General features: G+C 38.8%; 1 protein-coding gene across 1 annotated transcript in view; it reads right to left on the bottom strand.

Annotated features, from left to right (window-relative positions):
• Positions 1–24,537, bottom strand: part of MYLK (myosin light chain kinase) — a 217,669-nt gene that overhangs the window by 52,613 nt on the left and 140,519 nt on the right. Inside the window, 4 exon segments of the mRNA XM_074910281.1 lie at positions 7,767–7,853; positions 10,703–10,819; positions 20,991–21,880; positions 22,236–22,316. Of these exon segments, the coding sequence (XP_074766382.1) occupies positions 7,767–7,853; positions 10,703–10,819; positions 20,991–21,880; positions 22,236–22,316 (1,175 nt within the window).

The raw sequence follows: 24,537 nt of genomic DNA, 5'->3' as shown, positions 1-24,537 counted from the left end.
TAAGAGAAACTGGAAAAAGAAGTCATGTCTAACGTGTCAGATATGGTAACAAGAATATTTATACAGGAGATGAAAAACCCATATTCAAGTCTCTGCTCCTTCTTCCCCATCTCACTTGAATGCTTCAGACATGTGGGATGTGGTATTATGAGGTGTTTCTCTCCCACATGTAAATGAATCACAGTGTAACCTCCTTCAGACCCTTCTGGGGATAGATATCAGGGTCTGAATCAAAGGTGATGTCTGTAAAGCTTCACTATTCACTGCTATGCTAGAAAGCACGGAGGGACAGAGACCTAGAAGTGCAGAAAATACAAAACACTTGGCCTTGTGGTCAAGGCAATGAATTACTGAATTCTGTCGTTGCTTCTTTCTGTCACAGACTTCACTGATGGTGCAAAAACTTATTACAGGTATTACTTAGCACAGACAAGATGAAATATGAGAAAGATGACGGCCACAATTGTAGTCAAAAAAGACAATACATCATTGTGTCCATGCCTGGACCCCCTAACATCAGAAGGACACAGACCTGCTCGGGTGAGTCCAGAGGAGGCCACAAAGATGATGAGGGGCTGGAGCAGCTCCCCTGTGAGGACAGGCTGAGAGAGTTGGGGTTGTTCAGCCTGGAGAAGAGAAGGCTCTGGGGAGAGCTTGTAGCAGCCTTCCAGTACTTCAAGGGGCTACAGGAAAGATGGGGAAGGACTCTTTATCAGGGAGTGTAGTGGTAAGATGAGGGGTAATGGTTTTAAACTGAAAGAGGGAAGATTTAGGTAAGATATAAGGGAAAGATTCTTCCCTGTGAGGGTGGTGAGGCCCTGGCACTGGTTGCCCAGAGCAGCTGTGGCTGCCCCCTCCCTGGCAGTGTCCAAGGCCAGGTTAGACGGGGCTCTGAGCAACCTGGGCTAGTGCAAGGTGTCCCTGCTCATGGCAGGGGGTTGGAACTGGATGATCTTTAAGGTCCCTTCCAACCTCCCTTTCATTCTGTGATTCTATGATTACTTACCAATTTATTCATACGTTCATGAATAAGCTAATTGCTACAGAGAAAAACGACAGTCACAATGCACTAACACCAGCAGCCTGACAACTTCATCAAGGTTTGAAAGCTTAAACAGTTTCACTTCACTGCTTCTCAAAGAGCAAATTTCTCATACTGTTTCCAAATAACTATTTATTATCTAAATACAATACAATAGAAAGCAACTCTGGCTTAAATTTGATGACAAGCAGAAATCAGAAAACTAAATGCCATACAAGTCAGTATGTGAGTTTTCGTGTTTCAGAACAGTTTTTAATAGCTTTTTCTTTTTCATTAAGAGCAACTGTCATTCTGTTGCAATATCCCATATTTAGTTTCTAAATCATATAGACTGTCCTCTAATTAAAAAAAATCCAGCCTCCTCCTTCTTTAAATAAAAATAAAAATCCAAGAAATACTCACTCTTGAATTCCAGTCAAGAGAGAGCTAGCATATACTAGCACATGCAGAGCTTCAATAATGCAGTACAGTAACTCAGTATTTAAAAACAGCTTGGCTGGAGGAAGAAACAATTCCACAGCAGTTTAGTAGCACAGTGCTTGACCAATTTCTGCATTTAAAGCAAATCTGAGCAGCCTAGAAGAGATCCAGCATCAAACAGAGCTTACAAACAACCAGGTCATGTGAATTCCACTAAAACCTCTGGTGGGAGCAAGACAACAATGATAGTTTCTTCAATATAGATTTAATTTCCATATTTCTCATGTCCTGTGAGAACATCTACAATTTGATGCCAAAATGCTGTGCCCAAGTGTGTAGGAACGGGAATATAAAATTGGTTACTAGCCTGTTACCCAGTCTGTTATGTAGGAAAATACTGTCAGGTCATTTTGACATTAAGGAGCTCCAAATGATTTCAGTGGGAAAAGCTAGGTGTTATGTGCTTTTGCACATTAATTTAAACCAATAGATTTAGGTCCTTGTTTTACAGAGAAGAAACTTTGGTCAATGCTTTTATTACAGATCAGATCTGCAATTTCTAGTTGAATGACTTAACTGGGAATTAATGATGCACAGCACCTCTTCAGTTCAAGGCCACATTGCAGAAACTGGACTCATTTTTCTCTGGATGAGATAGTCAATAAACATTTCTGTCTTCTTCTGTCAACATACAGATATGTAGGATGGACTGAATGAAAAACACATGGAAAATACTGTTCTGTGCCAACATTAACTCAGAAAATGTCAGTATGGCGTGAGCTGTAAAGTAACTTGGCAGAGATTCAAAATGCATACCCAGTATTAGCTAAACTGCTGAACTGGGCATTAAGGAGAGGTGATCTACACAACAAAGTAGTGTTTCTCCATTGCTCTCTTTATATGTACAGAACTGAATTTTCTTTTCATCTGTGGAGGCAACCGACCTTCAGAGTCACCAAGTTAAATCTCATGTTGCCTTTTTACTTCGCCTAACTTGGTTGTTAAGCCTTATGGCACAGTTACTCACCCTTAGACACCAATCCTGAGGAATGAAGTCGGCACCTCTCATTATTCAGAGTTTCAGAGAAATCATATCTAGGTCTTAAAAATAGCTCATGGCAATTTTATTTACATATACTAAAAAAGCAATTTACAGCTTCTCTTAGAAAAAAAGATTTTTTTTTTCCTTTAAAAAGTTTGGTCAGAGGCTTCCCTGGCAATGTAATTCATATTGTTCCAACACACTAAGTACTTGCACTTATTGTGCAGAAAATGTCTTGGTTCTTGCAGGAGTAAAGTCGCATGGACCTTCTGGGAAATGAATGGGACTGAGAACTGTTCAAATAGCCTCACTGACCCTCAAAAGCTTCTCAGACTATCCCAGGGACCAAAGAGGACAGCAGCAGCACAGTCACCAGATCACAGCTGCTACACAGTGCTCTTATGGCTGCAATTAAAAGAACATCTCTGACCTGATCAGTTACTTCCTTAGTAACTCAGTTCTTCCCTTAGAAACTGGAAAGTTTTATACTGAGGACAAAGCAATCTGAGCTGAAATGAAGATTTTGAAACATTTTATATTCATCAGTGCTGTGTTTCATATCATATTAATAGAATAGAAATCAACAAAAACCTTGATGTTTTTACTGATTGTTATGTATTATCTAAACTAGACACATCGTTTAATGTTTTAATGACATTTTCTTAAAATTATGCTTGCAGACTTGGATTCTCTGATAAGCTTGTTTACTGAAGAGTAAATAACAGAACTTCATGCTAATTACTTGGCCACTGACTCAGAATTTTTCCATGGTAATTAAAATGCTTAGAATCCCCCCCCACTATGAAAAAGAATATATAGCATGATAAGGAGTCTTGGCTGACTTTTTTACTTCTATGACATACTGTTTCAGAGATGCCACTGCTCAGCCTTGCATTCAAGTACTAATAATGTTGAGAAATCAGATCTGGGAAGATAACTGTGCAGCCTTCCAGAGGATTTGATCTGGACAGTGTCAGTGGCAACATTTTATTAACAACTGTCAGCAAGAGAATGCATCGTTACTTAACCAAAAATGCATTTGACATGAAGGTAAACATTTTATATAGTAGCAGATATAAAAGATTTATATCAGCAAGATACCAAATACTGCTAAATAATATATTTTGGTCTCCTTTACTTGAAGGTGTGAGGAGGAAGTTCTTTTCTTTGATGTAACTTTATTTTTAACTGAGCAGAACAACTTATATTTGTGGAATCAAACTGTGCTGGGTCATCTCTTCAATGTGTGTGGTTTGGACATGAGAACAGAGGGTTTAACAGGTGTTACTCGAATGAGGGAATCCAGGATATCCTGTTAGGTTTTCATACCACTGATTATGACAGGTGACAGTTGCCATTTCTTAATATTTACTGAAAGTAGTGCTGTGAATAAGCTCTACAAAAAACAGTGGGCATTTCTTTCCAAACACTTTAATCCAATGCTTAGATTTAGGAGGGTTATTTTCTAAAGCATTAAAGCCACTTCTTTCCTCAGTAGCAATGATGGGAGTTTCTTCCTACTATAGTAAAGTTATGTTGCACGGCTCAGCCCTGGTGAAGTTTGAAGAATACCATCTAACTGTTGTAATACGCTTTTTTCCTCAACAAATCTTGGGAAAAAACTTTGAAAAAAAATCCTTTTGGAAAACTCATGTTTTACACAAATTTTTGGGATGTCAGTTTAGAAAATCTACAGTATTTTGCAAACCACATGCAAACTAATCACGACACTGAGCATCAAGAAAGTAGTGTTCTAGACCTGCAAATGAATGTGCCTTATCTTGGGCTAATTACTCCAGCTATGATTTACTGCTGTTTTCGTCTTCAGCCTAAGTCACATTAAGGAGGACAAAATATTATTAAGTGTGGAGTAGTAATAGATTTTTTGAAAAAGACAAGATTTATTTATAAACCTTCAAATCATTATTTACTCTTAAAAATCTCAAGCAGCACTCTGGCTTTTCCAGTGTCTGTTGGACCAAAAACATTTATTTAATAGGCACCGAAGGTTTTGCAGGTGGCCTTGGTAATTAAAAGAAGCAATTCCCTTTAAGCCTATTTTGAAGTAACTTCTGATTTCAACGGGAATTGGGTGACCAAATCCCTTTACAGTGGATGATTTCAAAGCTTCATAAAGAAGTGTTTAAGTGGTGAGAATTTTGAGCTTAGTACTTCTGCTGCAGGCTTATGTCAAACTAGAAGATCTTTATGCTATCCACTTATTGTTCTGGCATAGCATGGAGTATGCAGTATGATAAATAATGAAAGGTTCCAATTTTCCACTGCTTCTTCTAGTCTTTTATATCTGTGTAGAAGAAACATAATATTTTTTTATTCTATCTCAGCAGCATTTCATATCCACCTAGCAAAGACACAGTGACAAAGCCTAAGTCAGTACAGTTAGTGAAGAATGAACCGAAGTCAACATTAAAAAAGGAGGTATCCTTCCTCCATTCCTCCTCGGGATTGATTTCACTCAGATTCAAAGCTGGATGTGTTTGTTATTCTCAGAAACATTATTATTTATTCTATTTATCATTACAGAGTTGCATTCTGCAGAGTCATAGTTATTACTAAATTCTGGTGACAGAATATTAATTGCAAGCAAAAAGAAATACATCATAATTTTCCTAATTTGCTAGCATGGGAGCAATTTTTCTGCACGTAAACACTGCAAGCATCCATTCAGAGATATTGTTAAACATTGAATGCTACAAAGCTGCCTCCATAGATGTTTTTCTGAGAGTAACTGCTTATTTTAAACCAGAGTCTAGTATGTATTGCATTTCAGAAGAAGTAGTGACCAAAATTTTACTTACTATTGGATTTCTGTGGCTTACAAAATCCAAGCTCCCAATAATAAAATAACATTGTCAGAATGAGCAGTCAAGTGATCTGGGTCAGCAACTATTCTCACAATGAGACAAATTCTACAGATTGACATACTGACAGCATTCGTTCTTTTTCACAAAAAGAAACACATTGGTCTTTGTTTTCTGAAACTAGAAGTTAATTAGTCTCCTGAAGGTTTCTACTAGAGCAAAAACCAAGGTTCACTTATAATTTGTCTGAAGGAGAAAAGGTTGATGTATCTGCTAACCATGAAATTTGACTTGCATTTCCTTACAGAAAATGGAAAATATGTATTTTTTCCTCTGAGAAGTATTTCTAAGAATGACAGAGAGTATATAGCTTCTTTACTCTACACAGTAAATACCGTTGTGACTGAATTCACTATTCAAAATTCAGAATTTGTTCAGTGGAATTTTTAGGATTTTTTTTCTATTTCTTCAGTATCATTTCTTACACTCTACTTGCTGTTAAGACTGTTGGTGAGTTGATGTGGCATGACTAGAAGAGATCAGAGTAAAAATTTATCCACTTATTAGACTGGGACATCTTAATTCACAGTCATTTTTTACTAACCTTCTTTTTGAGAGAAATACAGTAACGATGCATAAATATCTAACTTGTTAAGACCATTCTCTTTCAGGTAAAGAACTTTAAAATCTCTACATCTGAAAGGTATTTCAGTTTAAATTGAAACTGTGAAGTCTACTGGATCAGTTCTGTATATTTTGCCCCTGACAAACATACAAATATAACAGTCATTTCAGGCAGACAAATACCCACGATCCTGATACTGAGGCTCATATGTTAAAAAACACCTGTGGAATCTCTGCAGCCAAATCCTTTTAAAATTAAATATGTATTTTTCCCAAACTTTTCCAAAAGATCTTCCAAAGTCTAGCTTCCTAATATTCTCTCTGGTTACCTTGATGTTTTCAATGCAACAGGAAAGATGTTATTTTGAAAAAAGAGCTTATGAGAAGTTCAAGAATTTTAAACACTAAACACTAATGTAATATGCCATGGAGCAACCTTAAGAAAACCATTCACCATTATTTTAACCTTCTTTTCCCAGTCATTTCTGAAGTCACAGTTGCTAGCTTCTGTTTGGCTACCTATATCCAATTTCCACTACAATCAACACCAAGACAAGGAGTGATTTCAGCAGGATGTAGATCAGGTCACATATCTGCATACTTATACTTAGTTCCCAATTCACTTTCTCCTGGGAAAGCTGGAATTGATAACACTGCTGAGAGGATCAGAGAAAATATATGCATCTGTGTGCATAGAAAACACTATTCAAAACATTATCCTGTGTAGCTTCAAATGGCTTTAAAGCTTTCTTTTCTATTGATCTTCAACAACGAAATGATTGTTCTTAATTGCTATTATTTATAGCATTTGAAGCTCAGATGCAGAGGTGGAGCATGTTGGTGTGAGCCTTCTCGCATCCCCAAATGACTGGCTGGAGGGAAAGTTATAATGCTTAGCCCAGAAATAGCTGTAGCCCAGGGCATAGCTCTATGTTAGTCAACAAGACCAGAAGCACCATTATTACCTGTGATCAGCAATTAGTACAAAACTGCACTGAGTCCTGCTGAAAGCAGCTGAAAAATGTTCCATGCATGAAAATCAGATTATAGTTGGGTTTTTTTGAGACAACATTGGATAAAATATTTCATGTTTCCATTAGAACCATGTCTTTACATCTTTTTTAGGAACTCACATGATGGACATCTTAGACAGACAACTTTCAAAGTCCAGTGTTTGACTTAAGAGATACTTGTATCCCCCCAAATAAGTTGTAGTGGTATTACGAATTTCTAAACTGACACTATTGTGCTGCCTTTACCATTTAAAGCTTCCTGTTAATCAAATGCATGTATGCAGTGTAAATAGTATGGAAATTTATAGCTGATTTGATATTTCAGAAAGCATTAAAAGCAAGTAAAGCATTTAGGCTTAAAACAAGCAATGTAAAATTGACCAAATCACTCTACATGGTCATGAAAAAAAGGACAGATTATGCTACAGGACACTTCAGTCAAGACACCTTGCCTACCAATGATAACACAGTATATTGTCTACATGGGACAATGTCTTGAAGCAAACTACTTGAAAATTTTTGTGCTCTTTGGGAGGCAGCCAAAAATAAATCTGTGTCATAAGTTTATTGCACCATTACGGAAAACAGAGAAGAGTGGGCTAGGTCTGAACTCACAGTTTCAGCACTTACTCCTAATCCCCACAAGGCAAAAAAATCATTTCACACAATTTATGTGCAAGGGTTAAAGAAACAGCACAAGCTTCTGATACTGTGCCTGCAAACAGAAAGGGAACGACCACAGAATCCCAAAGCACTCTTTTGTTTCCACTGAAAATGAAGTAATCAAAATCACTGTCACTTACTCTCTGTTGGCAGTACAGGGGGAAGTGTGGTCTTAGGCTTCTTGGTCTTCTTCTCAGTAGGCTTTGAGGTCTTTGTGGATGAGGCATCTGCAATCGAAAAAATAATAAAACACAAATCCTATTTTAAAATCAATAATGAAAAAGCTGCCTATTAACATCTGTTTTGGAACTTCTTGCAAAGTTAGAGGAAATTACTGTCTCTTGGTTTTTAAGAAAGTTTTTCTGCACAGACTTGCTGGAGCATATCACATTCTAAAAGGAAGAGGTATCAGAGAGGGAGAAGCCCTCTATGAAAGCAGCTGCACTGAGAACCTTGAGAAAGCAACTAGAGGAGAGGCACCATTTAAACTGATGGGTCTATTTTAACTGAATGGAACAAAGTACAATGTGCACAAAGTTGCTTTACGCAGTGCATAGAAGAGGGAAACAAAGGCATATTTGAAGCATCATTTCTTGCCATGTCATCCTTCTATTCCATTGTCTCTGTGATCTATATAGATGAGCACATTATGAAAAGTAGCAGTTCCTCTGTATGTTCAAATATTTCCAAGAGAATATTACTACACATTGGTTCATTCCTAAATAAAAATGGCAGAAGAGACACCACAGGACTCAAGATTGATGCATTTCATAATTCTCAAGATTGTAGAGCTCATATTCAGAAACTACTCAGCACTGCAGGCTCCACCAACAGCTAAGAGTCAATACAAACTCTCTTCCACATGAATCCCATATGACACAGACACATATAACTATAAGGTGCGTCCTTTTTTCAGCAAGGTTATCCCAGGTCGAGCATGTCATATAATGCAAATCCTAATGAGCTCCACTTGTTAGATTCTTTGATCCTGACATTTATCTTTGGAAGAAAGATCCCAAATCTGGGTTAAGATCTCAGCAATAGCTGTATCAATTTATAGCTTTCAAATATTCAACTTTCAGAGGATTTGTGCATGAGATAGGTGTTTGAAATTGAGTTACCAGAGAAAAGATAACATAAATTTTACCAAATCACCTATTTCAGTCACTTCTAAGTTCCAAAGTGTGAAAGTTCATCTCTCCAAATTTCCTAAAAAGTTAACAGGAGAAGATAGACTGTCTTACCAAACTCCTTGGAGCAGAAGATCTGATTCTACAGATCTGTCCCTGAGCTAATTTGACAACTGAAGTGAAACATTCCTCCAATCTGATCTGAGTCCATGGGGCCAAAATGAATATAATGATATTTATGACTTGTTGAGTCTAAAAATCAGCACCTGGGATGCTGACGGCAGACTGAGTAGAAGGGAGCAGTTTTAATTGTCATTTTAGATCACAATTCTAATTTAAAAATAACAGTCATCCCCTCTGCCAGTCACAGACATGGGATATCAAATGGCATCTCTTCTAAATAGTTGGAGTCTGCTGTGGTGCCATTCCTCAAAAACCTCTTCTCAGCCATACAAAGCAGCATGCCAGTAGAGAATGGAAAAGACAGATGAGACAGCCAGTATTAACACAAGGAATGTGGTCATTCTGGTGTCCCACATTACATGAGCAGTGAGCTCCTAACGCCATGGGTGCCACTACCAGAGTGAGCCAGACAGCTGATGTAACGCTATTCACATCATCATGCAATGAATATGTCATGAGCTGACAGCCTCCCATGAGCCAAAATTGAAAGCCAAAGCCTACCTTCAGCCTCCTAGAACATGCATTGCCCAGCAGGAAATTGGAAGCAAAGGAAAAAACATATGGGTGACTGATACACTTAAAAGATGCTAGGGCAGGACTGGAGAACTACTGTGTGCTAAGCACGTGCTGATCTGATCCTTTAACACTCTGCATCTGTGGTAGTTAAGGTGTTACAGGGTACTAGATTTTGCTTAAAGCCTCTTCTTGATAGTCTTCTTTGGACTTCAGTGCTGGTAAAATTTATGACTTTAAATTACAGAAATATTAAAAATAGTTTATCAAATATCTAAGCCAGGCTATGTTGTGACCATAGTATCACAGAAGGTGCCATTACAGGAATCAGTATAATTAATTGTAATTATATGTATAATTAATTCCTTCTCCAGCTACATGAAGACTGACCCTTACTGATGGAGTTAGAGGATCATACCCTTACCTTGTGTCATGCTACATTAGGAAAACAAGTAACAGTTTTCTTTTCTAGACCTCCTGACCCAAGCACCACATCTGTAACACAGTTGTAAAGGCTAAGTACCCAAGGTCTATGTTATCTGGCTTATTGTTTAGCTTTGTGCTCTTTTTAGTCACAATGAAAAATATCAGTGTTCAAGGATGAGCTCACCAAAAGGTGAGCTGATAAGAAGCTCTTTTGGTTACTTAAAGTCCCTGAAGTAACTTACAGTCCATGACAGTTTTAAAAGTCTGTGCTCTCAAATTCATAACAAAATACTTGCCCAAGGCCAAGACTACTTAACAAGAGTACAGTGTCATCAGCACGACTGAGGCTGAAAATGGGTACCTCAGTCAGCAAATTATCCATGTTCTAAGACTGTGACATACAAGGGTGGCTAAGCTGCTAATTTATTTTTTCTCACTCTAGAAAAACCAAATGACCAAAGGTCAGTGAATGCAAAGAACTGAAAGGTTCTAGACTGAGAAATGTCCTGAGGCAGACTGGTACCCAGGCTCACACACTAAATTCTTACATGCTCTTAAGGAATGCATACAGCTCCCAAGTAAATCTTCACGTGTTCAACTTACTGCTCTAAAAACCTTACAGAACTACAGTGGGCAGAAGGAGAACAAAGATTACTCCACAAAGCAGTCAGAGCCTTTGGCTCTGTACGGTCTCTCTGCTCATGCTCCTTTACGGTAGACATTTAATTACGTATTGACCAAAAAATGCAGAAGGGAAGAGACAGAAAAGGGGGAGAGGAGGAGGTTCTAAGGAAGCGTTTTCCTGTATCCAGCAAAGTACTTACCTTCTACCACCACTTTGCAAGCACATTCAGCTTTCCCTGCTGCATTCTCAGCTATGCATTTGTATTCGCCCCCATCTTCAGGCATGGCCTTCTCAATGGTAAGTGAACACAGTGTCCCTAATACAAAGGAAGGAGAGATCAAATGGATGTTAATGTTGCAGCTCACAAAAACCTTAGTGCTATTAAGCAAAATAATGTGTCAGATGATCCAATCCTTTACTACAGATGATCACTGCTAGAAAAAGATGTTTTGTCCTTAAAAATTCAACATCAGAATTGGAACCTTGTTAATGGTAAATAAAATAAAAACACCTTGATAAACTGAATCTTATTGCTGTTACCTAGGATACTCAAAGCTGTCCCTGCAGCCCTAAAGTGGTTAATGGATGAGGGTAGATAAGACCCAAAGTAGAATCTCTGTTGCTGTTCTTTGTCTTATAGCAGGGATAGAAAGTCCTCACTCAGATGATCTTTTTCCAAAAGTGCTAGTAGTGTAGGACTGTAAATAAGAAGGCTTCTGTCAAGTGACCATCTGCAATATGTTGATTCAGCCTTATCTCTAGCACTCTCATGAGTACCCACGTGTGAAAGTAGAACTTCAGCTTAGTGCCCAAGTCTAAAAATGACAGTGAGAAACATTCTTTTTATCTGAATTACTTAAGGAACAGGCATCTGGTATTGTAAAACATCCATTAGAAAGTGCAATATATCAGTGGCAATCAATTTTGTCACAGCAACAAATCATTTTATTTTCAAACAAAAAAGCAAAATTTTATTTCACTGGGTTTGCAGAAACAGGATGCAACATAAGCTCTGTAGTTATCAAAGGGAAGCTTAGTATAACCCAAGGGAAATACATTTCCTCTTAAAAAAATAAAACTCTGTGAACCAAAACAGAAGCTGTTCCCAGTAGTTGGGGGATGAGGAAGGAGACTGTGGTTTACCTAATCCTTACATTCACTTGCACTGCTTGGAACTACAAAGTACTTTGTTCTCTGGGGAGAACCCCAATTAAAATACTCCAGAACTTCCCCTTCCAAATATCCCTCATTAAGTGAGGGTGAAATGTGGGCCTGGCCTGTTCCTTAAACACAGCCTGAGACATTGTGCACTTCCATCCATTGCTGTTAGCTTGTCCAGAATTCCTCCATCCCCCGCTTATTTCAGCCACAGTAAGAACTTCCCCCCTTCCTCCATTTAGCTTTCTCACAGTCTCTCCTAACTAATGACAAGACTGGATAGATGATCTTTTTCAGACACTTCCCCTGAGTCCTGAGACGTAAGGAAATTTCCCAGCATTCTTGTTGCTTGCCACCCTTCTCTCTATGTTAACTGGAGGCTGTCTTCTGCCTTCCACAGTTCCTGATCCCAGGCTCTCCATCAAATACATCCCCTGTGATGTGGGAGATGGCACAGGCACAGTGACACTGGTCTTTGAAAAGGACCTTGAAAGGTTCTTGAAAGGAACATCCCTCTATTGGAGGAACTTTGGGAGTTTACTGACTCCCTTTGGAGACTAGACTTCAGTTCTGACATGGCAATTATGCTTTTGGCATTCAGATTTTCCCTCATTGTAAAACTGGATCTTATTATTCAAGACAAATCTCATTAAAAAAATTTCAAATGGTTCCTAGCAAATTTTGTTTGCCAGACACACACAAGGGTTGGAAGAAAATTAATTCTTCCCTCCTCCTCATCCTCCACAAATTCAAGAAGCTCTAAATAATGACTATTTTCCCCCTGAGAAATGATGTGAAAACTAGCTCAGAAGAGGAGCACTGACCCCTCACTCATGTGTGCTTGTGCTCAGCCAACCACAGGGTAAAAAGAAAAGCCACGTGCCTTCCCTGAGGCAACTCCTTTCCATGAGTCAGGCTGAGCCAAAAATGTCACGAGCCACAGTTCCATTCCAAATGGAGGAGGGACACTAGAAAAGTATTCTTGCAGGCAGCTAGCAAATATAAATTCACATGTCTCTGCTCTTTAAAGAGACAACTGGAGAGCAAACCAAAGATAACTTCCAGTCTAAGAATTTGTATAAATCTATATAACATGATTAGAAAAGATCACACATTATAATCTAAAAATGTTACTGCAAAAGAACATAAACTATGGAACAAAGACACATACATATGAAAGAGATCTCTGGCCACCTTATTGCAGGGAAGGAGTCTGGCTTGTAAGGATAACTGGATCATTAAGGGACTGGAACTAAGCAGCATTTACTTTAGTTTCTGCTGGAGTTTTCTACCTGCTCAAAAGCCCTTCCTCAGCTCCCTGAAGATTAATGTGACACAGGATCATTCCTCACCACTCATGCTGTTGCAGTGTTGTCCATATAGCATACTGCTGCAATATAAGTTAACACCTTATGAGAAACACTTCCTATGCAGCATGCACAAACAAAAACATTCCACCCTAACAGTAAGTCATTCCCCACAGTTATACTAAAATATAGAAGCAAATCCGAGGGTTTTCTCATGACGATCCTCCACTTGCCATGTGCATTCTGTTGGTTTTGCTTTTAGAATCTAGCCCTGGCAGAGGTTTGATCAAAGCTGCATTTGGCTTATTCCACTGGAAGCAGTTCTCATGAAATAATGTCAGCCTGACTCCCTTCAAAAGAATATTTATATGTGTTGAAGTTATTTTGTGAGAAGGAAGATGAAGGAAGTCTGGTTTTTCAGGGGCTGCATCCTTGTTCTGACTTTCAGCCCACTGCAGCAGTAATCTGCATCCTATTTCCCTCCACTTCTTCATACTCCCCAGAAACTACACTAGAACAGCACATACAAAGTAACTGGAGATCGCTCATGGTGGTACCAGGAGATGCAGTGCTGGTATTCTGCCCTCAGTGGAGGAGTGAAGGGGAAATAAGATAATTTGGGTCATACTCCTTTATTAAGCCACTAGTTTCCATGAAACTCTGGACTACTAGGACTTAGTGTGAAACTGGCCAATGGTTCAAAAAAGTGTTTGCAAGGCTGGGTCAGGAGTATAACGGGATGCTGAGAGAGTGCATGATGTAGAAACCTCATTTTCTTAGAAAACATGAAAAAAAAAAAAAACCAAACAGGCAAAACTTGATGAGATTTCATAAGGACAGGAAACTCCCCAACAGGCCTCTGTTCTGTGATCTAGAGCTACAGTCAATTCCCGGGGCTAGAAGTCCAAATGTCTCTCAATGAAGTATTTGGTATTTCCTCTCAAAAAACCTTCATGACCTGAAATAAGCTTATTTTCACATAACTGCAAGAAAGCCTGGACTGTTTAATCCAGCTGGGTATTCTGAATCCTGGCACTTCAGAAATCTCAGTCAACTAAAAGAATTTGCTATCCATTTTGCCCCCCCACCTGTTTTTAAGGAACCAGCCCATGGACAGTCTTTAAAGCATTGTCACAAAGTGCATGATTGGAGTAAACATGAAGACTGGGATCTTCCACTTAGACACTGCAACTGGTGCAGCCCTGGAAAAGACCTTAACAGCCACAGAAGCTGACAGTTTACTGGCGGCTCTGGTTTAGATACACAAAAGCCTTTCCCTTGCATTTTGAGCTATTAAAGGATTTTCTGACTTACTAAAAAATAGTGCAAGTCAGTTTAAAATATCTCTAGGCTTCTGCATTCTTTCCATGAAACTCCACAGAAAGTCAGCTTCAGATATAAAACAAATACACAAACCAACAAAAACCAGCTCCCGAGTCTAATTTCCCCACTGGCATCTATCTGGCCAACCTCCTGACTCCCATCCGTGATGCAGACTGAAGTTTATGTCTTTCTCATTTTTATCCCATGGGATAAAAAAGTACTATGGAGTATTCTGGCAATATAATACTAGACCATGAGAAATTGTGTCTAGGAGCCATAAAAAATTTGTTAAGGAACTTGTTGGCCCATGGCATTCATTTTCTAATAAATCAGAAATTGTCTGGGGAAATGCAAATACGTGCTAGTGTCACAGTCACGTTTAAAAATGGCAAGTGGGTTGACCTGGAAAATATTGACTACAGTTACAATGACAACAGGCAAAGTAGTGAAAAAATTCACATGAGTTTCAGAGAAGAAAAAATTTAATTATTACTAATTGATAGATTTTTAAGGAAAAATGTCAAAAATGTACTTTCATTATTCGTGAGATTACACATTTAACTGGCAAATGTATCTGTGTAAAGATAATTTTCTTAGCCTTTACTGAAATATTTGTGTTATATTACATTATTCTGCTTGCAATTAATGCTATATTACTATATTAATGACATCAATTTAGGAGGAGTTAGAGCTGCCAAAATAAAGATTTCATGGAGAAGCTGACAATAGGAAATCATCACTTGGTATGTTTCTGGTGGATTTCCTCTGTGATCAGACTAAGACAAAGTTATTCAATATCTTAATCTGTGATGTAGCAGCTTTCATAAATTAATGATAAATTTAGAGATGATAGAAAGAATGTTGGAAAGGGAAAAGACAGAAAGATTGAGAAAACAGGGCAGACCTCATAAACAATGTCATTTAACTGTTAAGCTGAGACCTATTCACTCAAAGAAAATGGAGCTGAAGACAGTGAAATAAGAAGAATCCACAGACAGCAAGGGATGCTCTATTTTCAGAAGGTTTAAAGGTTTAATACAGAAGTAACAAACATGAGCTCCACTGTTGTGAGGTAGAAAGAGGACCAATGACCTCCAGTGAGCACAGCAATAGGAAGGTGACCTCCATCTCACTGATTCCAATACCAACTACAGTTCTGCTGCCTGTTTTCTAAATAGGATAGTAAACCAACAAACAGAAATTGAAAAAGAGGTATTAAAAAGAAAAACAAAACAAAACAACCCCAAGACTCCAAGGGCTGGATAAACTGCATTATGGAGAGTAAGTCAGTAAAAGCTTGACTTGTCAAGTTTTGTAAAAAAGAGAGAGCTCAGTATCTTGACTACAGTCAAAGCCATTTGATCGAGTACAAATGAGTACTGTAGTTTAGCAGAGAAAGGAAACAAGTGTATGGAAGAAGAAACCAGATAAATTCAAATTAGAAATAAGATATTGCTTTGTTTCTTGATTTAAAACCAAACACAAATAATTTGACATTGCAATAAATTACCAGTGATTATAGCAAATATCTATCTTCTGCTGTATTTAAACCTACACTACATGTGTTTCTGGAAGAAGGAAGATTCAGACAAAACTGGCAGTACAGATGGAAATTTTGTGGCATGTGACAAACATGGAGTTGTGTCAGAACTGATGCTCAGACAATCTCCCCAACCTTAAACTTTCTCAAGAAGCTTTTTTAAGCTGCAGAATCCACCCACTTTCAGCAGTACATAGAGTTGTGTTAATTACACAGAAAACTCTTGCTCAAAGTTAATTAAAAAGAAATCAGAAAAGTCAGGGCAGATCCTAGTTAGACTGACAGATACAGGCTTGCACAACTGATAGGAAGATTTAGGAGTTACGTTAAGTCACAAGAAAGTTATTAAGGCATTATTGCTAACAAGATTACCAACTCTTTATGCTGCCAAGACACTTAGGAAGAAAAAAAGTGCTGTCACGCAAAGCAATACAAACTCTGGGCATTTTCTAAGCTACACCATCACTACGACCTGAGCCTTTATTAAGTAGTTCCTATTCAGTCTATACAGTCACATGGTACTAAATCTGGCCAAAAAAAAGCATTGCAAACTGATATAAAAAAGGGCAAGTTTGCCAGTTTTGATTTATATTCGCTGTGCACCTCAACTCTCCAGCCTAGTAAGGACACCAGTTTCCAAACCCCTTTTCACTGTTGTCTTCTAGAACAACCTTTGTAACCATGCAAAAATTTTCTATCTGGATTTTCTACCCAAGAGACACACAGCAGGACACTAGGACAGGGTACTGCTGCGCCAAGTACTATACAAATGTAAACCAAAATGGTCCCTGCCCTAAAGAGTTCACTGTGTGAGGAAGCTTGTGCCACTCAGCCCTTATATGTCGAACTCCACTGTGAGGTCTGCGAGAGCCTTCTTGAAAACTTTTTTCCAAACAAAAAGCCCCCTGTAGCTTCAAACAAAGAACAACTCTCTCGTGTTAAAATCAACTGCTTCCTAACCATGCATCATCTAACCTACCTGTATAAATGTATAATGCTCTGATTTATGAATAACCTCTTTTGTTTGCTTGTTACAATTATAATTTATTTTGAGATTTCACAGGCAAGAAACACATTAATATCTGTCCCAGGAATGTAGATAACTGCAGTCTGACAAGTGTTTAAAAGAAGAAAAATATAAAATTAAACCATTAATAAATTCCCACAAGGTCAGACATGTTTGTAAAAGAAAAATGGTGTAAGAGCTCACTTTGTCATAAGAATAATACTTTAAGCAACAAATCACTCATGCCAGTCAATTGACAGAATATTATTTGGGGAATTATTAAAAGAAATGGAGAAACAAGTACTGATGTTCTTGATTTCAAAGGGAAACAAAACAGTAATAATAGTTGTAACGTAAAATGGAAATAATGAGATCAATCTTAGATATGTTGAGATTGTGACATTCAGTAGAATGCTGCCCAGATTCTGACTTCTAATTCTAACGTAAACGTAACCCTGGAATAATAGAACACATTGCAAGCCCTAGATTAAGCACTAGAATAAAGCACAAATACTGCATAATTATGCCTGAAGATGAAGGTCTTTTTTGGAGCAGGATTTAATTTTTCCTTTGCCACAGACACTACCAATCAGTGATTATTCTGATTCTGGTGTTTGAATTAGGGGTTCTCCAATGGTACAGAAGTGGGGCTAACAACCACCCTTCTCTTGCACACTAATGACTAAACTGCTTTGGACAGGCAGTGTAGTGTTAGCCTCTTCAAACTCAGAGGAGATGTGTGAATAGAGTTGTTTCTAACAGGTAAAGGGCCTTAATATCAGCTATGACAAATATGCCAAGGAAAGTTACTTTCAATGAGTGACTACATAAAGGGACTAGTTAATTTGCCTCTCCTGTGAACTTACTACACACAAACATACTTTTAAGACTGTCCTTCCTTGCCAAATATGCCACTTTTTTTATCAGGTGGGCGTGTTCCTGAAACCAGATTTTATGTATTTATCTTCACAATATATTTGGCACCAGGAGGTCAGCAAATTGCTCTCTCTTTTTGCTTTCTGGCAATGACAGGGGGTTAATTCAGTTTCCAAAAGACAAATACATGGTATTCTGCAGGTTCAGGTGTTACTTACATTGAACAGGTTGTGGGCCAGTGGCTGATACTAAGATGGATTTGTAGTATTATAAGAAGCAAACAGAGATGTCTCACTTTAGATAGATTTTCCAGTAACCAACTCATTAACAAGTAAGTTATTCTTCTGTGAGATGCCTCTGGAAAATTTTCCATACGTGAAAACCAGTGATCACCACCAAACATCACGACAGCATAAAGCCAATTGGTGAAATAGCTTAGACTAGACCCAGTCTATCCACTTCCATAGTGGATTTTGTTGCTGAACACAAGAGGGGCAAGGTCATACCAAAGAAATAAAAAATAACTTTGCAAGATCTAAGCCCATTAATATGAGCTAGGTCCATTTGCTCTGAACCCCTCTCCCCCACAGACTCAACCTTCTTTCAGCTGAGGATAACTCCAGGGGATTATCTCCAGAGCCCATTAAATGCTGCTCCAAGGTTGGCCAAAGGCATTGCTGCTGAAGGACATGACACCTGTGGGTGTGATGAATCTGCCTTTTCAGCATTTGGGGCAAAAGGTTTTCGCATTGGGCTGCTGAGTAATGCATCCAGTTTTATTGCTGCTCTCTATGTTACAAGCTGCTCCAAACGTTTCCTGTGAGACTAATCCATACAGCTTCTCTATTGAACAGTATTTCCTGATATTAATCCTGATTTTTTTATTTCTCAGTTCTAATCTGTAGCTTTAACTATTCCTTCTACTCCCTTGGTTCCTTCAACTATGTATGTGTTCCTAGTTAGGGAAAAACAGAAAAATCGATCTCTTAAGAAAAACGGAACTTAAAGTAAGTATCATGCATACCTAGTTAATTGCTTAACAGTTGGCATGAAAGCATCTCACAGTGGGAGAGCAGCAACACATTGTTCTCCAAGTGCCAAAACTAGCAGGTACTGTCAGGAAAAAAACTAAATTGACCATCATGCAATGCATCTCCTCAGTGTACCAGAGGGTATGTAATAAGGTTTAAAAAAAGTAGTTCTAATCCTCGTTCCATTTCTTTCCATTAAAGGAGAAAACTGCAGCATTTACTTCCCTGTGTAATATTTCTTTCTAAGATCCTTTGTAAATACGTGCAAAAGAAAGCATAACTTTGAAGTGCTGGTAATACTGACTACTTAAGCATGGTAGTAGTGTAATAATGCAGGTACAACTCAAACATAAGGGTAGTTTCTTCACCCACTGCAAGAAGTTGTCCTAAAACAGTGGAGTCCTTCTCCAGTGGTGACCTTTGTTCCTTACCTCAGTGAGAAGCACTGCTAAAGTGTGACATGCTGACAAAATGCCAGCTCTGTGGTGTTATAACAAAGAGTGTCATCTAGCCCAGACAAACTTTATGGGATAAGTTACATGCCCTGCTCAGGCAGGTGGTAGAGCATTTCTGTATATGAAGATCACTTCACTGTAAACATCACTACCATGGATTTTCAGCTCCACAGTACCATCTTATAAACAGACTATGAGTTGGGGGATTGTAACAGTCAATTACTCAATTATTTCAATCAAGAAAACATCTTTTTGCACCACCACAACACTAAAGCTTCAAAACTTTGAGGAGGCTCTACCATAGCTCAGAAGCTTTGATGCAGAGATGCTGTCTGTTGGATGCACTATGACAGGAGACAAGAAACTTTGAGATGCATAATTTCTTTTCACTCTGAGTAACTCCAAGAAAACCTTTGAAATCTTGCTTCCAGTGTAACGCTGATTAAATTGCAGCCTGCCACCTTGCTGATTCTGTCAGCCCTTTTTACAAGGATGGCATTTCCACCAGTCAACGTTTTCTCATGTATATGACAGTTAACCCTGTTCTATACAGTCCCCTCTGGTGAAAGCCATCATGTACTCACATAAATAAAATTTTTATGCTACTTCAGACACACACCAGACAACACACCTGCTAACATCTCTCCATCTACTTACTTTCGTATTCCCTTATTTCAGGTACCTTCTTTTTTCCCCACCCTGTGTGAAGGCAATGTTGTTTCTGACTGCATCCACTTTAAAAGAATCCTCATGTTTCAGTGCTTGGAACAGTGCACAAGGATTCAGTGTTTGTGGTGAACCATTATGCATATTCATTTGGTTCTCATTTAATAACACTGAAAATAGTCTGGATTAAATGAAGAAAGATTGCAATTGAGTGCAGACGCCAGTGTCAAGCTATAATTCTTACTGTGAACATGAACTTTTTTACTACAACATGCAGGATGGCATCATTCTCTGTATAATTTTCTCAGTGTTTTATGAAACAAATATGAAGTAAAGAAGCTTTTTTGTATTATCAGTTATCCTCCCTATTTTTGTCCCAAGGAAAATATATTTAGTCTAAATATAGTATTAACTTTCATACAAAAGTAGTCTAGTAGGGTTTGATTATCCAGGATGGGGAATATGAAGAAATCACTCAATTTGACAACAACAAGCGTTCTCTCTGAGGACTTTTACCAAACTCTGTTTTGAAACCAGTTAAAAATTGTTAGGCCAGTGGGGTTCAGATATTTCAGTGTCTGTAAAGACAACAGAAGCATCTGTGGTGGTGCATTAAATACACTGGAAATAAACTGTCAACTCTGATCTTAACTATGTAACTTGAAGTTGTAGTAATTTACTACACAACCCCTCTTTGCTTCTGTGTTTCTTATTGCAATAAAAACCCTGAAATATTAAACGTACAGAAGAATTAAATTAGAATTTGTAAACCAGCAATAATATTATTCTGTTTTCAATGTTCTAAATCCTTAAAGTTCAGCCTAAATAAACGTCATGTACCAGCTCCTTAAACAGCGTTAGCAATGTAAACAGCATTTAAAAATGCAAGGAGTTCAACTTTATAAAAGTTACATCTGCAGGCTGTTAAAGGAGAATCTGCAAGAAATGTCAAACAATACTGTTCCTTGTGTACTCCACTGAAATAACAAGAAAGTTGCATCTGGAAACAGTTACTGGCACAGGACTTAAATAAAGTCCTGCATTACCTTTCATGAACTGAATATTATTAATCAAGAGCCATATAACAGTGTGCTATCAAGATGGTTTGTAATTCAATTAATTTACCTTCTTGGGAGATGACAATGGACTTTGATGATTTGATGGTTTTGCTGTCTAGAGTCCAGGTGACAGCTGCAGGGGGATCAGAGGAAATCCGACATTGTAAGACCAATTTTTCACCATCTACTACTTGAGCATCCTGAAGCTTTTCTGTAAAGGAGGGTGCTGTTCCTTTGCTTGCTGGTGGTTTGCTTGCTGCTACTTTGTTTTCAGCCTTTTTCCCAATTATTCCGCCATCTACCACTGCGCACCCATGCTCACAGTTTCTGTCATTCTTCTCTTCTTTTTTGACTGCTGGTTTGGCAACAGGGGCTTGAGAATTGGGGGTCACATTCTGGGCTTCAGAATTGGTGCGGGCATTTGGTGCTGGGGTGTTAGCACTGCCATTCTCTGCAGGTGGCTTTTTCTTTGAGCCCAGCACAGATCTGAAATCTGTAATGGCTGGTTTAGGAGGTGGCACCTTCTCTGGCACAGGGGGTTTTGGGGTGCCTTTCTTGGCCAGCACAGAGCGGAAGTCCACCTGCTGAGGAGCATGAACTTTCCTCTCCTCCTCTGACAAGGTCTTGGGTTTGACCTGCCGCTGCAGGTTTGCTCGGAAGTCCATTTGCTCGGCTGGGATTTCTTTCAGTTCCTCCTCAGAAAAACTTTTGGTGCTGACTTTCTTGCCTAAAATGTCACGGAAATCAAGTTGCTCAGCTTCCTGCTGCCTCAGGCTCTCCTCTGTGTGTTCCCGAGTTTCCACTCGCCTCTTCAGCACACCTCGGATGTCTTCCTGCTCTTCCTCAGCTGCTCTGGTTTCACTGCTGTTCTTTTTGAAGCCACTTGTTCTACCAAATGTTAGTTTACCATGATCTCCACCATCTCTTCGCTCTCCAGAGCTGGCTGATTCCCTCCCACTATGATCCGAAAAAGAAAAGAGAGAGCCAAGAAAGGGGCTGGTTTAAAAATGTCAGGGAACAATCTCAGAGCAGGAACAAAATGTGTTTATAGAAGGGGAGGTTGATTAGAGGAGCACACTCCATTAGTTTATTGCATCAACGATGACTTCAGGAGCCATATAAGGGCACAAACAAAAAAGATCTTCTCTACTCTGGCTTGGTACAATGTGCTTAGCCTGTATGATGAAAACAATTTGTTGGGTCACATTTGGGGATTAGGTTGAACAGCAGCCAGCCTGGGTCTGTAAGGCCAGGGAATTAACGGAGCAAAAAATAGAACCCACCCATGCAAGTCCCTGGGAAAAATACTCACTCTCTGAGCATTTCTGCTCTGGAAGCTGAACTCTCCCGCAGCATCAGAGACACCTGGCAGCTGCATTCTCCAACTTGGTTTCTGAAATATTTAAGTGAAATCAGAAAGGCAGAGGTTTTTCCCTCCAAAACTGTAACTTGCCTGAGCTAAGTGATTGTGTGTTGCACTAGAGCAGCTCAAACCTAGTGTGGCATCCTCCTTTCCTATGCCCAGCATTGTGGTGGTTGACTGAGTCCCCTTATTTTTGGAGCCAAGCTATCTCAAATAGCTTTTACTGATCTGTTGCTGTCTACACTGGGAACAACATACTCCCTGAACAAAATCAAAGCAATTTACAGAATGAAACAGCTGCAAACAAACTTGCTAAAGGAAAACAAATACAAAAGCTGGAAAATCTATGCAGAGGAAGGGTCTATTTTGCAAAGTTGAAAATCTTTCCAACTCTGTCTACTGTTTATTTATTCAAACCCAAGCTCTTAAGTTTTCTAATGTGAAGATATTAAAAGCAGGGTCTCATTTCCTTCCCTCCCCCCCAGCCCAACCAATCAGCAAAATCCATCTACATGGATTGCTCCAGCCTGTACATGTTTATATTAAAAAACATAAAAGTGTCACCATATATGGTACTGAGTACTTATTCTTCCTTTTGCAGAGGAATACCACGGATGCCTTCTGGAAAGGGCTTCCATTAAAGAATTCATTTAAAGTGCTCCCCCCACCCACACTGCTCCCTCCCTCCTGCAGATATATATCATTCTTTTAGCCCCAAACAGCTCTTCTCCACTTAACACAGGAGATGCCAAAAGCAAAATTTAACTCCCCCAGGGCAGCAATTGTGTAACTGTTGCCACCGCTTCCCTAAACTGCTATTAAAAAACCAGACTGGAATTGATTAAGGACTAGACATATCTTTTATTAGTGAAAACACTTTTGTCCTTCTCATTTTAAGTATAAGCTTGCAAATGGGCTACAAACTCCTGGATGATTTTTCTGTTTCAAACAAAAATAATTTTCTCTCCTGAAAACATTTCCTGGACATGAACAAACCACATGTGCGCTGGGCGAAGGAAGGAAGGAGAGGCGGGTTTTCCCAGCTGCGTTCTCCTTCCAGGAGACTTGATAGATAAGAGCACCTTCAATTCCACTTTGCCCTGAACTTTAGAACACGGACTCTGGAGCACCTTTCTGTTAGTTTATACATAAATGTATTGTCTGACCCGTTTTTTCAGTAGCGCGTGAAAATACATTCCTAGATATGGTTCTGTTTGGGTGAATGAACTATAATTCCACCCATTTGCAACTTGCAATGAAGTCACACAGTAGGCAAGATCATTAACACAGATGCAGCACTAAGCTATGTGTTTAGAATGGCAATTTGTGCCATCACTTTTTTAGAGGGATCTCCCTTGCTTTCTGTTGCTTTAGAAAATCAAACAGTGGATCAACCTAATATGAAAATCAAGCCTTTAACACCAGGAAGAAATTGGTGAGGTTGACTGAAGTAAAAGGCCCTGCTGGTAGGAATACATCTTATTTGACCTTAAGACCATTAACAAGAACCCATAGAAACATTTCCAACATTTTATATCCAACAAGTCAGAATATGTACATGAGAAACTGTTATTGAAGGCAATCCATAAGGACAGCAATGAAAGCCACAACCCTAAATTTCTTCAATACAAAAAGACTAGAGAACATCTGAGTACCAAGAAGAAACTGCCCAAATGGCAGGAGAGGATCCAAGTCAACGCAGAGAATATTTAACTCAGTCCTGGAGACCTGCCGTTCTTACTTCCTCTTATGTGGGATCTCCATTTGGAAGCAAGAGAAATAGAAAGAAGGAAGGACAAATAGAAAGATAAATAGAAAGAATTGCATGTCACCTCTTCCCAACATACTGATTGGCATCAAATGGTGGCAGGGTACCAATATTGTTGAAAACCTGTTGTCTTCAAACAGTGCATTTCAAACTGGCCCCTTTTGCCACTGTTGAAACTCACTATTTTTTTCCATGCTTCTCAGAAACTTTTAAGAAAAGTAGACACACTCTGAAACTGCTCAAGTACTTTCTCATTCACCAGTTGCTACAGGGCTGCTAGCAGCCTGCTGGTTTGCTGTAAGTCTCCTAGAGCTCAGCTACTCTTCCTTTAGGACTTAAAAACAATCCAAAGCTGACAAAGTAGGAGAAACCATGCAAGCTGAAGTATAGACAATTTACAGCATACATCAAATAGGGAGGCACCACTGCTCAGCTTCTGTCATGACTGTATGGCAAAAATATTTGCCCACAAGAACTGTGTTA

Source organism: Athene noctua, chromosome 7, assembly GCF_965140245.1.
Source record: "Athene noctua chromosome 7, bAthNoc1.hap1.1, whole genome shotgun sequence".
NCBI lineage: Eukaryota > Metazoa > Chordata > Aves > Strigiformes > Strigidae > Athene > Athene noctua.
This window is presented reverse-complemented; position numbering and strand designations above follow the sequence as displayed.